Source organism: Littorina saxatilis, linkage group LG1 (genome assembly GCF_037325665.1).
Source record: "Littorina saxatilis isolate snail1 linkage group LG1, US_GU_Lsax_2.0, whole genome shotgun sequence".
NCBI lineage: Eukaryota > Metazoa > Mollusca > Gastropoda > Littorinimorpha > Littorinidae > Littorina > Littorina saxatilis.
The window spans coordinates 43,294,080-43,309,443 of record NC_090245.1 but is presented as its reverse complement, the minus strand read 5'-3'; the positions used below and the strand labels follow the sequence as shown (position 1 = coordinate 43,309,443).

General features: G+C 39.0%; 1 protein-coding gene and 1 long non-coding RNA gene across 2 annotated transcripts in view; both read left to right on the top strand.

Moving 5' to 3' along the window:
• Positions 1-12,274, top strand: part of LOC138970656 (uncharacterized) — a 273,936-nt gene extending 261,662 nt beyond the window's left edge. Inside the window, exon 2 of the long non-coding RNA XR_011457040.1 lies at positions 11,235-12,274. This is a non-coding gene — a long non-coding RNA (uncharacterized lncRNA). The remainder of the gene's footprint in view (positions 1-11,234) is intronic.
• Positions 49-5,790, top strand: LOC138950552 (sterile alpha motif domain-containing protein 9-like). Its single transcript, XM_070322273.1, has one exon. The coding sequence runs from the start codon at positions 49-51 to the stop codon at positions 5,557-5,559; it is 5,511 nt and encodes a 1,836-aa protein (XP_070178374.1). The 3' UTR covers positions 5,560-5,790.
• Positions 12,275-15,364: the final 3,090 nt, after the last annotated feature.

The following is a 15,364-nucleotide window of genomic DNA, read 5'->3' as shown; positions in this document are numbered from 1 at the left end:
AGCAAACGTAATTACAACAAAAAGTAGGTGAATGCATGCCACATCGGCATGCACACTGAATTTGAGTCTCTGATGGAAGACATTGATCTGAACTACGGGTTAGCCAGAAAAATCATATTTTTGAGGGATAACCGACCATGCCAATCTAAAATGTTGCAGTGGAATATGGATGAGGTGATCTCCTTTGTTCGCAGAACCCTCAACAAATCAGATTTAGATCTGCCGCTCTTTGAGCAGAAAGGAATAGATGGTGTGGTGTTTTTGTCCTTTACTGATGCAGGGGAATTGAAGCGTGACCTGGGTTTGTCAGGCTTACATGCCAGGCGAGTTTTTGAAGAAAGAAATGAATTTTTGAAGAATGAAACTAATGGTATGTTGAGCTTGGAGCAGACTTCCTTTGCTGTTGACATGGTTGCTGGTGACATAAAAGTATCAGCACTGGCCAAAGAAGTTTCTCAAACTAAAACACCCTGGCTTTATGTTCATGATTCTCATCAAACTTATAAAAAAAAAGTTTTAACTGAAGTCCTCACTGGAAGACCTGGTGATTTGAAAAAAATATTTCTTCAAGACACACTTCATCTTCAGCATCTCTCAGTACCTAAAGATCTCAAGGATAAAAGTTTTAAAAATGTGTCCCTAAAAATACTGCAAATAGCAGAGCAGAACCCATCTGTTCTTGATCAAAATTTTGGGTTTTGCATTGCATGTGGAAGTGATTTAACAAAAGACTCTTTCCGGTTGTTGTGGAATAGTATCAAAACACATGTTCATTTGTGGTTGGAACTGGTACCTGTTCACTTGAAGGGACAGTTGAAAATAGAGAACGATAAAGTTATTCACAATGGAAATGTAGTCGCCTTTTCTAAAATACCCACTCCATCACAGGTAAACATCGGAGATGTTGACAGAAAAGGTATAAAGCTTTGTAGCAGTGACTGCACTTGGATACTGCTTGTTGACAGACATATCCTCACAGAAAATGTTCCAGGTTATGTATGTAATGTGGGGACACATAAAAACGTTCTCAAGTATATGTTTGGGTTTGATAAGGCCAGAAAATACTATGTGTTTGACGTTGCCTCTTCAACCTGTACTTTTGAATCTGCGCAATTAAAAAACACACAGGCAGGCCTTTTGGAAAGGTGTTTCTTGCAGCTGAAAGACGGTGCTGCTGCATCTGCAGAAACTCCACAAACATGCAATACAGATAAGAAAAATGAACACTCGAAGCAAGATAACATGCCTAAAGAAAGTAACCCCAATGAAGTTCTTGCAAGTGCTGCTCCAAAAAGTGCAAGGCCGAGGAAAAGATTAACTCTGGTGCCTCCAAGAAAATTTAAACAGGACCCCAAAACATGCAAGTATTTGAAAGGACAACTTGACATTCATGAAACTGCAGATGGCTTCATCCTTCCCTCAACTGAGCTGAAACATTATGAAAGAGAAGATACACCCCTCAAAGAAAAGTTCTTGCTCAAAAGTCTCAAATTTATTTGTGGTTGTATGAATTCAAGAAGGAATGGCACAATTTACTTTGGTGTCCCAGAAGGAGATACCCAGGATCAAGAGTTTGAGTACGCAGAAATTGTTGGAGTCTCCCTCGAAGAACATGAACGGAATGAATACTATGAGTGCTTTCATCGATTTTTGGAGAAGTGTTTTTTGAAGAAGAGTAAAGTAGTAAAGGAGTGTGTCTATGGCCCATACTTTGTAAGGATTAAGACACAGCAAACAGAATCAGAAAGGTTTGTCATAGAGGTCGATGTTGAGCCAGCTGCTGATACCTGTGTCGAAAATTATTTTGAGTTTGACCCTGGTCATATTAATAAGAATTTAAAAGAAGAAAAAGGAGTATATCTGAGGGGCATTGAAGGTGGAACAGTGCAAACAAAAATATTACCATCTGATGCAACTGAGAAATACAAAGAGGATTTACCTGCTATAGTCAAAAAACGAAAAGAAGAAGAAAAAAAAAGGGAGGGATATATGGAGACAAGAACAAACGATGCAGCAAAAAGGCTGACAGCCTTTATGAAAGAATGCGATGAGTCTGTTGACCCCGTTCTTTTGATTAGTAAACCAACTGAAAATGTAAAAGCTGACATGGATGCCTGTTTGAAGTTTGTGAAGCGAATTCCTTGGGTGGCTGTGCTTGATTTTGACTATCAGTCTTCAGAGGAAAATGGATTGCTGCATTTGCAGACCAGTTCTCCAAGCATCAAAAATGTGTTGCCTATTCCAGTCAAAACATTTGAGAAAAAGAAAGTAGAAAAACAAAAGGTAGAACTCAATATGTCACTTCAGACTCTATGGTTTCTTGCAAATGGCAGTTCAGGAGAAGGTGCTTTTGACCATCTTGAACACAACGACTGGCTGAAACAGTACTACCCTTTTGTCAGAAATGCAGTAGTATTTCTGCAGAACTCTTGTGTGATATCAAAGCAGAGGCATCACATTTTGATTCTAGTTTCTGCAGAAATGGAAGAAGACATCATCAAAACGGCAGATGATATGGCAAGTGATCCAAGTATAGGGTTAGACAGTGCATTTTTTGTTTTCGATGAAGAGAGAACGCAGGAGTTATTCATATCAAAATCTATGTTTGGTGAGGATATCAAGACTCGAAGCTGCACAATGCCGTGGCAAGATGTGCAGCGTATTGTGAATGCCGTTTTGCAGTTAGACAGAAAGCATGATCACAAGCAGGTCATCACAGCTGGTGATACACCTGCTGAAATTCCACCTCATCAGTGGTTAAAGTGGACAGACCTGTCAATCTTGACTGCAAATGAGTGTGAAGAAGTTGACCCAACATTGGAGCATTCAAAGGCAGAAGATGAAGAGTTTAAATTTTACAAGGGCGGTGAGGTTTCCTGGCTAAACTTTCATTTTCCCAATCACGTTATGCCACGAAGCAACATGGAGAAGATAGAAGAAAAAATACTGACTTTAGCTTATAAAGACTGCACAGATACACCAACTGTGATAATACACCACATGCCAGGGACTGGAGGAACCACGCTCGCTAAGCACCTCCTGTGGAAAAGAAGGAAAAGTTTTAAATGTGCTGTGATTGACCGTATGTCACACAACACTTTCAGTCAGGTCTGTGAGTTTTGGGAATCGGAAGAAATTTTGGACCGGCTAATGTGGAAGCCTCTTCTTCTTGTGTCAGATAACCACACTACAGATGAATCTGATATTTCAAATTCCGAGCTTTGCGACAAGATATACAAGCACCAAAAGCGAGCTGGTTTGTCAAAACCTATGGCCATTTTAATCATTTGTCACCGCACTGCAGTTCATGTTAGACATGGTATAACTGGCTACAGCTTGAAGCAGCAACTCATAGATGAAAAAGAGAGACTGTGGATGGAAGATACGTACAGGAGACTAGAGGGAGAAAAAGTGCCATCAGATCTGAATAGTTTTTTGGGCTTTTTGTGTCTGAGACATGAATTCAAACAAAAGAAGTTAGAAGAAATAATAACCCCCTACCTGTATGATGAAACTTTAAGTGAGAAAGAAAGAGAACTCATCATTTACATTGCTCTGATAGTGAAATATTTTCCTCCCTCACTGGGTCGTCCAGGTATTCCTGTGTCAAGCTGTGACATGTTCATGAACCACATGAAACACACTTGGGACAAAAAAGTGCTGGGTATTGCGAATGTCATCCTTGTGAGAGAGTATAATCATGAGATAAAGAAAAGGGTGGTAAAAATTGCAAACAGGCTTGTTGCTGAGGTTATCCTGTCTGTAGTCATGCAAAGAGACTCACGGAAACTACCAGATCTTGTTATTGATTGCTTGAATTCATCTCTTGTTGCTGACTTGGATGAGTGTGAGTTGAATAACAGTTCTTGGACAATCAAAATTCTGAGGAATATGTTGATAGACAGGCTCACGGAAACTGGTACAAAAAGACACATGTCTCCACTTATACTGGAAGTACAAAAGGATAGTCTGGACAAAGCTGTGGAGATTTTAGAGTTGGGATACCAACAGTTAGGAGGGGAAGTTTTCTATCAACAGTTGGCTCGGCTGTACACAAAGGAAGTGCTCTTTGAAAAAGCTGTGACTTGCGCACAAAAAGCAGTAGACCTTAGTCGCACTGATAATGAAGAATTTGCTCACACACTGGGATTTGTGTATCTGAGATACTTTGAACATCTAACAAGATCAAAAGAAACAGCCTCATATAAAGTCGCATGTCACAAAAACGAGCTTGAGAAAGCTATCAAATCCTTCAACAGTTTGACAAATGCACAGAATAGTGCCGATGCAATCACAAAATCATATGCTTGTTGTGATAAAATGAAAATGATTAACTCTCTTTTACACTACATAATAAACAAGGTTCTTCCGCCAAAAGATTATGGAAAATTTGGACGTTTCCTGGTAGCTGAAGGGTATGATATGGACAACTTTGACGAGTATTCAGATCTCAAACATATTCTGAAGGAGATTTTAGAGACTGGAACAGAAGCTTTGAAATACATGTATTATTTTGGCTTTTCCTACAAACACAGAATGGAATTTGCCATAAGGAACAGGAGCAAGTTCCCTGTGTCATACACAAAAGGAGAGTGTGTCAGACAGTTCAAGACACTTGCAAGAACTATTGCAATTGTAGTGACTGCCCCGATGCCAGACGATGAGTTACCCATGTCAGTTCAGTTAAAGAGATTTAGAGTAGAGAATCTTAAACTGACAGGGTCATTCTTTGAAAGCCAACTTGATTTTGTTGCTGGATTTCACCATGCAAAGCCTCCAAAACCAAAACAGAAACAGCAGCAATGTTGTGAACAGTTGAAGAAGATTAAAGCGAACTTAGATGAGATTCTCACAGGCAGTTATACACCAGAAGATATGGACAACTACATAACAGTTTGTTTGGCCATGGAAATGTTAGGAATAGAGCAAGAATTCACCCAAAAGAGATCAGAGATATACGATTTTTGCAACAGAATAATTTCTTCCGGTGACGGCGAGGCAAGAACAATGAGAGCTCATCTTTACAGAATGTTGGTTTGCTGGCCAACCTGGAAGAAAAGTGAGGTATTTAGTACCTATCAATTTCTTCAGTCTTTTAATAATCGACCCACATTTTTAACCTGTAGAGAGGGACCTCTTACTCCCAGGGCTCACTTCTTCATCGCCAGCTCAAAATCAAAGTTTCATGTTTGTCACTGGACGGAGATATTTGAGCGGAAGAAGACAGCACGAGTTCATCACTATCCCCTTGAAGACATGGATGAGGAAGATGGGGAGGAAGAAGAACATGATACTGAAGAAATAGTAAATGTTGCAATGCACCAAAAGCTTCAGTCTTTCCGTGGAATCCACAAAGTAAGTGCGGACGGTGCAAAAGGTACTGTGGAACTAAACATGGCATTATACTCGAGGAAACTCCCCGAAACAGTTACCATTCGAGCTGTGAAAGCTGGGAAAAAAGTGTGTGTAGATGCAGAGGTAGAATTTTTCTTGGGTTTCAGTTTACAAGGGCCTGTTGCATATGTCCATAATCTTACGCCTCTAGAACCACACAGGTAGTCTTCTGCAAGTTCGAAGTGACAAGACACATTTGTTTTGTTGGGAGCAGTCTGCCGGTCTAGAGATGGTCTCTTCTGAAAATCTTACACTGTTTGAGACCAGAGCACATTACACCCTAGCTCTCATCCCAATTTCTGGAGTACATATATATGATAATGGACCTCAATTTGTCTTTTTTTTTTTAACTTCCATTACTTTATGATCCTTTTGCTAGAAAATTTGGCTTTTTTCTCCAATGCTAGTCGCGCTACATGGTGTTTGTGCAGCCACCGGCATTTTAAGCGTAATAAAGGAGGTCTTTCACGAGCTATGGGGATATGACATGGACTCTGTCTCGTGAGTATGCACATAAAGCTGACCCATGTCTGTCCCACATGGACTCAAACCGATGACCTAGCGATTTCTAGTTCAGTGTTCCGCGAAATGCGCTACCAGGCTAAATATATCATCAGATGGGGGAGCAGCAAATTTTCAAGCATATAGGATGCAGTGGTCAAGGTTATTAAAGCTGCTGTAACCTTTAGATGTTGTACGCACCCTGCCTGCGCCCTAACTTAATTTATTTCTTTTTAATATGTCTTAGTTGCAATTATTCAAGAATGATTAAATACCTGTCCGTTTACTTCACAGTGAAAAGGTACATTAATGTGAATATAATGCAGTTTAACCTGAGCGTGTTTGAGCTATGAAAAGGTTGTATTATTATTTTCTATAAGAAACTGAATAGTGAGAGGTACCAGAACGATAAGGCCTAAAAAAAAAATAGGTGTGGTTACGGTAACCCGACCTACCCTATTTTTAGGGGCCAATCCTATAACTTTTTATTACCATTTGTCAAAAAAAACAAAAAACAAACCGAGTGCAAAAAACGCAATGAAAGCGAAAGCGCCCGAGTCGCACACTTATTTCCCTGTCAAGTAGGTTTAATTTGTACACATTAGAAAAAAAAGTTAAAAAAAAAAAAGTGATTGCCTACCTACCTACCCTATTTTTTGGGGCTATGTTACCGTAACCACACCTTTTTTTGGGGGGGGGCCTAACAATAAAAATGTACTCGCCAGAAAACAGCAACAAGAAAGTATGAACTTGTTTTGACAAAAGTCTTTGGCACAGAAAAAAGAAAAAAATTCTTACTTTCCTTGTACTAATTTTCTCTCACTTTTTGTTGTTTCTTTTATGTGCTGAAGAAGACTTGTCGAAACTATAGTTCATGGGTTCATATTTTCTTGTTACTGTTTTCTGGTGAGTACATTTTTAATTGTTTTATTTTCTATGCCAAATGATTTTTGCGGGTCTAATTTGTGAACTAAAATGATTGTAAAAATAGACGGGCGCTGTGGCGGGGTGGTAAGACGTCGGCCTCTTAATCGGAAGGTCGAGGGTTCGAATCCCGGCCGCGGCCGCCTGGTGGGTTAAGTGTGAAGATTTTTCCGATCTCCCAGGTCAACTTATGTGCAGACCTGCTAGTGGCTTATCCCCCTTCGTGTGTACACGCAAGCACAAGACCAAGTGCGCACGGAAAAGATCCTGTAATCCATGTCAGAGTTCGGTGGGTTATAGAAACACGAAAATATCCAGCATGCTTCCTCCGAAAACGGCGTATGGCTGCCTAAATGGCGGGGTAAAAACGGTCATGCACGTAAAATTCCACTCGTGCAAAAACACGACTGTACGTGGGAGTCTAAGCCCATGAACAAAGAAGAAGAGAAGAAGATTGTAAAAATGGGTGCCATGTTAAATGTATGTACAAATGTTTTACTCTTTAGGAGTTGTGTATTTCTATGTACAGTCAAGCGCTTTTGACAAAACATTGCATTGCTTGTATACTACCACATGGTTGTACATAGCTGTAACTCAACTCAACTCAACTCAACTAACAATATTTATGGTACTGCTGTTGCGTCAGAGGATGGCATGTATGTTATGTTCTCAACAGTTTTGAATAACCTGGTCGGTCGTATGCTTAAATTTCCATGTGTGATTTGAAAGCATGCGAATGAGTGTACAATGTATGTGATCATCTTGGCGAAAGGAAAAATAAGTGAAAAGATTAATCCACTTACGGTAGTCATTTCAGTTAAGGTAAATGGCAGCTCTTTTTTTTATGTCAATTGTACTTATACAGCACAAAGTACTTATTACAAAGTAATTATTACCTGGTGCCAATATTGAAGTACTTGAATTTTTTGGCATGTATACCGATTACTTATCGTTCGAGTTTTCATGCAAGGTACACATTTGGAGCAAATTTGCTTCACATTTCAAATCAGTCATTCACTTTGAATAAGATCTTTCATTAAACTAGGGAGCATTACCGCCTCTTGTCTGCTTCCACAGGAACCTGTAGTACTGTTCAAAAGTGCATTTATGACACTTGACAAAGATGGACATGGTGGATGCTGAAATGAAACGAAGAGGGCTTTGGAACAGAAGTATGGTACACTGTACATAGTAGTATTTTGCTTTGAGACTATTGAAAGTTCTCTTGTGTTGCATCCTCAACACATGTCGCATGAGGTACAGATCATAAGACTAATTTACCCTGACCTCAGGATAATTCCCTTGTGGGTGATGACTTTACTCTCAAAAGGTTAATTTTCTTTTTACATTACGTCAAATTTTGACTAAATATTTTTTTTCAGATAGAATGGTTATGTGTATAACAATTGTGAGAAAACTACTAGACAGATCTTTATGAAGCTTTACATAAAAAGTCTCCCAAACGGGTTTTTTTCAATTTTTCAAAAACATATCTGGCTTCTTTTCTTCTTTTTTTTACTAAAGTTGAGGTGGCACTGTGACGACTTCATTTTTCAGTCCAATGTATTGGAATTTTGGTCCAGACTATGTGATTGATTTCAGCTTGGAAGCTTAAAAATGAATTAATTAATTTTGTCATTAAAATTCTAAACAAAATTTTGATTATAGATTCAAAAATGATTGCATTGTGTTCTTTATAATTTCCCGAATTCAAAAATATTTAGGCATGTCATGTCTGTTTTGAAAATGTGCTCAAAATGTAACCAGGTTGGCATGGTTTGCGGAGACCAGTGCGACCTGTTTCAGTGTTTGAGTTTTGGCTTGCCAAGCTAGTCTCAGTGATGACAAGTTTCTAGATTTTAGTGTTGATCTTTTAGGTTCAGGCCGATAAATTGACTGCATGAATGTTTTGTTATTGCTTTATGCAGGATGCTATTTCTTTCCTTTCTTCTACCATTAAAGCAAATGGGTCAGCTGCATCAAATATTTCATATATTGAGAATTAATTGCTAAAGTGTAACTGTTTAATTTTCAGCTGTCTATGCTGACCAAGGAAAAAGCCTTGTGGGTTTGAGGTATCGGACTCTTTGCATGGGAGATAATTATGGCACTGCAGCTAATCCCAGCGAAGGTGGAGGTATCTCACAAATGCTATACTGTAATCGACTTGAGAAATGTTCATGCCGATTATACAATGTCATGATAAAGAAGGATTCGTTGTGCCCGATCAGGGGCTACAGTTGGAGATGGAAGTTCACCAAAAATTGGGAACATACTAACTAAAATACGGGGGATGACATGGGCGCCCCCATTTTTTTAGCAAACGCCACCCAAGGCCGCTTTGGCCGGGTAGAAATTCCGTAGTTTCCAAGTCTATGGATAAAGATCGCGTAAGAAGATGACGTAGAAAGCCTTTGACGTCAATTAATGCATCATGACGTCATGGCTCCCTGCATTCTTTCTCTCTCGCGCGGTGTGTGTGTGTGCATTTTGGGCACATGTGTTAGTGTTACTGTTAGTGTGTGTGTGGGTGTATGAGTGTCCGCGCGCATGCGTGAGTCTATAATTGTGTGTCAGTGTGTGTGTGTGTTTGTGTGTGTGTGTATGTATGTGTGTAAGAGAGAGGGAGAGAGAGAGAATGTGGTTATTTATGTGTATGTGTATAAGGTAGAGAGAGAGAGAGAGGTTTGTCTTTCGCTGGGGTATGCAGTGCCTTGGCGTTGCACTTCTACTTAATTTTAGTGTAATGTATGATGATTGGAGTTGACTGCAGCAAAACATCCGGTCCTAATTGTGCTTTTTACATGGATTCTGTATTCATATATGCATGTTGTCTCCCGCAGTGGGGCACTGCGGTTATGAAATTAAAGGCCCCTCCTGTTTTTGGAACCGCAGGAGCTTTCTAGTTTGCTGTTAGGTAGATTTTTGGTTCCTCTTTACTGTCATGCTCTATTTTTCTTCATGAATTCTTTTCTTTTTTCTGCCTTCTTGCTCATTCACCTGTATTCTTTCCAAAAATCTCTTCTCTTGCCGCTTGTCTCGCGATTCATGTATAGTTTAATCTGTTAGTGTTCTGATGTAAGTCCAGCAGTAGATAGGTTAAGCCTATTTTAACATACTGGAAACTGGTAATCTTCCAGTAGGTATTAATTTAGTTTTACTAAAGCCTGCTGGGACACAAGTAATGGGTTAGTGCGTTTGTAAACAGGAATCGCTTGACAAGTGGCCCCCTTCATCCCCCCCTTCCTCGTCCTGATATGTCTCTGCATAGTCGGCTGGACGTTAAGCAACAAATAAACAAACAAACAAAATGCATGTTGTCTGCTTACTTTTCAGTTCGAAGGTAATCCTAATGTTAACACAGTGATGCAATTTAATCAGTGTACATAGCTATGAGTTCTGTGCTTATTTTCTGTGCCAAATGAAATATTGGCCCAGAAAAATGATGGTAAAAAAGGGTGCCATATTAAATGTATGTACATGTCTTATTCTTGCAGAGTTGAGTGCTTTTGAAAAAACCCTTGCGTACTTATAAGCTAGCACATGAAGGTACTTAGCATAAGCTCAGCTGCTTACACAATAATTGTCCTGCTGCTGTTACGTCAGAGGATGGCATGCGTGTTATATTGTTATTGAGAAAACTAAATGACTGCTGATGTTATATTGTTGCCTTGCCCCCTCCCCCCACAGCTTCCACCCACCCAAAACAGTTTGGAATAAGCTGGTTGGATGTAAGCTCAAATTGCTGCCATGTGTTAGTCGTGCAGGTGCCAATGTGAGTAAATGTGATCACATTGAAATTTTAAAATGCTGAACAAGATTGATCTACTGAATATGAAGGAATTATGCTGATATTTTAGTGAAGGCAGCATTGTTATGTGAATTGTATTTATGCAGCACAAAATACTTAATAATATTACATGAAATGCATATTACCTGTATGTTTTTGTCTATTTGGTGTTGATGTACATGTACTTAATTAATTCTGCAGGTACATATATGTACACATTTTGCCTTTCAATACACTTTTAGGTACATACTTTGAGCAAAATTGCTTTACATGCACATTATTTTTGAACAAGCTATTCATTTTGAATTAGATCTTTCATTAAAAATGCGAGCATCACCACCTCAAATCTGACTTTTGTTTGCTTCCAAAGCACTTTTGTGACAAATCAGAAAGATGGACATGATGGTTGTTTGAATGAGTTGAAGAGTATCAGTTTGAATAGTAGTACTGGTGTTTTGCCTTGAAACTGGTTTGCAAGTTCTCTAGTGTTGAATCTTCAGCACATTAGATACACATCATAAGACTAATTTACCCTGGTCCCAGAGAGATGCCCCTGTGGGTGATGACTTTACTATGAAAAAGACGATATTCTTTGTATTTAGTATTTTTTCTCCTTCCATTAAAGCAAAATGATTAGCAGCGTTATATATTTCATGTATTGAGAATTAATTGCCAAAGTGTTACTTTTTATACTTTTCAACTGTGTAAACTGACCGAGCAATAGTTAATGTTTTTGAGGCAGCAGACCCTTTGCATGATAGTGTTCAAAGATAGTGTTCAAAGATGTGATTGCTTAGTTAAGTTGTATGCTAGGTAGTATTCTGATGCCTTTTCAGCAAATAAAGTAGTACCCCCCGCGGTTTAGGGGGAAGAATTTACCCAATGCTCCCCAGCATGTCGTAAGAGGCGACTAACGGATTCTGTTTCTCCTTTTACCCTTGTTAAGTGTTTCTTGTATAGAATATAGTCAATGTTTGTAAAGATTTTAGTCAAGCAGTATGTAAGAAATGTTAAGTCCTTTGTACTGGAAACTTGCATTCTCCCAGTAAGGTAATATGTAGAGGTTACATGCCGAGTCTCAGTGATTATTAAAAATAATGGTCGAAGTTAGCGGATCATGAAAAATGCGAGCTTTAGCGAGCTTTTTCATGACCGCGAACTGAGACCATTATTTTTTATAATCACTGAGACGAGGTGTGTAACCTCTTTATTCCTCCTTTCTTCAGTTATTCAAAGAAAAGAGGAGTTTTTTTGCGAAAGTTTGATCGAATCCTATTCTCTCAACCAGTCAACCTGCGCAGGCGATCGATTAATGCGCGGTTGTATAGTTCCGTGCAAATCATTCCATTCTGTTAACACTTCTTGTCAGTTTTGCCATTTTGGGCTAAAATCAAGTTCACAGATATGCTGTTATTCTGCTGTGGCGGCAAAGGCAGATATTGTGTGTTCTGTATATGTTTTGGTATCGCTTAGGATAATGTTTTTTCGTCAAATGGGACTAGCAGACGAACTTTTGCACCCGTGTTCCAACGTTAAAAACTGTATGAAGTTCAGTTTTCTGGGGAAAATAGTGTATGAAACCCCTTTATGTTGTTTAAATTGATGAGATGTGTGCATTTGGTTGCGTGTGATCTGTTTATTAAATGAAATATTGTTGAAAACTGACCGTCGGATTGCAGTCTGTTGTCAAAGGAACTGAGTGAAAAGAAGGGGAACTACTCTTGTCGCTAGACAAAGTATGAGTTACTTGCCTTGGGAAATTGCTTGTGATGAACGGTTTGAGCACGGCAGATCTAGATTCAGAAAACAACCGAACTCATGGATTTTATATGGAGATTCATGTGTTCAGGCCTGTAGTTGTTAATTTAAATGCGGTATGTTTGTATTGTTTGCTCCAGAGATGTATACTCCGTACATTAGAGCGTTCGGAACTTTTCAGTCGCAAAAAGTAGTACCGAAACAGAACAACCTCTCAACCCATTGCACTATCGAGGATTCAGGCTGTTGCTGGGTCGTTATTTGTTTGGTTGCTGGGTCATTATCGAAAAATAACTACCCCTACAAGTTTACAGAGGTAAAGAAGCAGAGGGGGGAATAAATTGTACTACGTTGCAAGCCCCTGGAGCATTTTTTTTTATTTGTGCTTTTGTGATCAAAGAAACAATTAACAAGTGGCTCTATCTCATCTCCCCCCCCCCCCCCCCCCTTTCCCCGTCGCGATATAACCTTCGTGGTTGAAAACGACGTTAAACACCAAATAAAGAAATAAAGTAGTGATTCACTGTTACTGCAAAGTTGCGAGTTCTGTAATTTTGGTGTGGAATCTGAAAATGCTGACACCTAATTAATTTCCGCCAGTAATTATGTGAAGCACACACATACACACAGAGCAATCATCTTTGACAGACAGGTGCTGGACATTCTGTCATGGGCATACCGAGTGGACAGGAGTCATTTTGGTAACAGTCTGCTATGGTCATGAACAAGATTTTGTGGTAACCACTTCAAGAATGATAAAATTTTCATGGTGCCCAACAAACATGTTATCTTTGGCATTTGATCTTCTGTTAATACTTGGCAGACACTGTTCAAGTCTTTTTCACTTCATAGTACCACCATACCTAAACACACACCACCACACTCATTCAATTGAACATTCTAAAAATGATCATTTACTTGGTACAAGCTGTTTGTTTTATTTAATATCATTCCAACACAAAAAGTGAACTTGTACTCATCTGCATTCAGTCAAATCACTTACAGTAATGCATGCAGTACATACTTTGCCCATTACAATAATTATACAGCAATGCAACCTTTCATTACTTGCCACCCACACACACAAGACAGAAATAATAAGAGTATGAAACAAAATTGTCATCACAGTTGTCAACCGAACTTGAAAGTAGACAGGACGAGGTACATACAGGTACCTGTGCCTCCACAAAAAAATACACGATTTTATTCCCCATGTACAGGAGTAACATTTCTGCTATGTACAAAACTGAATATGAATTAATGTGTGGATTGATAGACGATGTGTGGAAATACCTCTGTCAGGATTTCCATATAACATGTGGTCAACCAGTTAAAACCAAAAATCACAGCAAATAACTTAACAAAATCTACACATCGGAGCCACAATTCACTGGCAATGGCAATGGTCTGCAATGATCGCTGAGAATGCATGTTTCCCAAAACTCACATGACCTCAAGCGAAACTCACATGACCTCAGGTGAAACATGTTGTTGGTGATCACTCGGGGTAAGTGATCTTTGCCACAACAAATCGTAAACTCTGATGTGTAGATTTAAAAAAAAAATGGTATACTGAATGGACACTGCATTACAAGAGTCAGTTATTCGCTGCGATTGCTGGTTTTAACTGTGTAATTGTTCAGTCTCACAACAACGCTTGAAAATCCTGACAGCATTATTTCTGAAAAACATCTTTTGTACAGGTATGATACACACTGCCCTGTTCCACACTGTCACTGAAAGTTACATTACCTCAACACTCAGTGAAGAAATGAAAAATGCAGTGCCCAAAATATAAATATTCACATTCGTATAATTGCTCTGTCAAACAAGAAACAGACAGAGAGCTAACATGAAAAAAGTTGAACAATCAAAGGATAAGAAATGATCCACAAATAACCACCCATACTTTGTTTATTAACCCTTCATGTTAAATTATTATTGTAATTACATTAACTACATGTACTATAAATATGAACGAAAATGTAAATTCGCGTTCTGGCATGACCTTCAGGTGTCATTCCTACCTCTACTTTGAGCTCTTTCATGTATTTCCACGTGTTCAGATTGACCTGCTCAAGGTCAAATGAGTGAATGTCTACCTTAAATCCAAAAATAGACAGCTAACGTTGCAAAATCCAGAATCAAAAATAAGAAAGGCGAGTTGCTGGCACGTTTCATTTTTGTTAAAACAAGATATTCACAACTCCACCCTCCTCTCTTAATCTTTGACTACATGTAACTGACTGAATTTTTGTGGCAAGTTGATGATAAAACTAACTCTGTATATCATAATCAAACAAACATTTGATAAGATTTCGTTAGATTTCAAACTGCATGAAATGTTCAGCCCTGTCAATTATCAACACGAGTTCATTTGTGCTTTTGAATCGAAAATTTTATTGTAAATTTTCATTTAATAAATATACCTACCCGAATCACATGTAGCATTGACACAATCGGAGATGCTAGGTTCTGTACAGGCTAACCGTCTAAGGGAAGCAACCCCAACCACAAAAGTGTAAACGTAGCCATGGTAATGCCCATACACCCGGGGAGTTACCTCCCCTCGTGCATGCCATGTCACTACTGCTACTGAACACGTGGTTCCTATCATTCGACCTAAAGAATAAATTCTCCAAATCAAAAGCGGGGTTGGCGGGAGGGAATATACTATGTGATTCGGGTAGGTATATTTATTAAATGAAAATTTACAATAAAATTTTCGATTAAATTACATATTCCTACTCCGAATCACATGTAGCAGATTACAACAACAAGGCGGTGGGAAAGAAAAATCTAACTCACTCAAAAAACCTTGCCAAAAACCTGGACCGCTGCCAAAGAATCAGGGCGGTCCCAGTGGGAAAGAAAAACTAACCCACTCAAAAGCCCTTGCCAGGGCTGGCCCACTGCCAACAGGCAGTGAGGGAACCAAGGAAAGTCCTGATTGACAGCCGAGAAGTATCTCAGGCGAAAAGCGAAAGAGACAACCTC

What these genes read in the sequence shown, in the direction of transcription:
- LOC138950552 (XM_070322273.1), top strand. Translation starts at nt 49, where the DNA reads ATGCACACTGAATTTGAGTCTCTGATGGAAGACATTGATCTGAACTAC.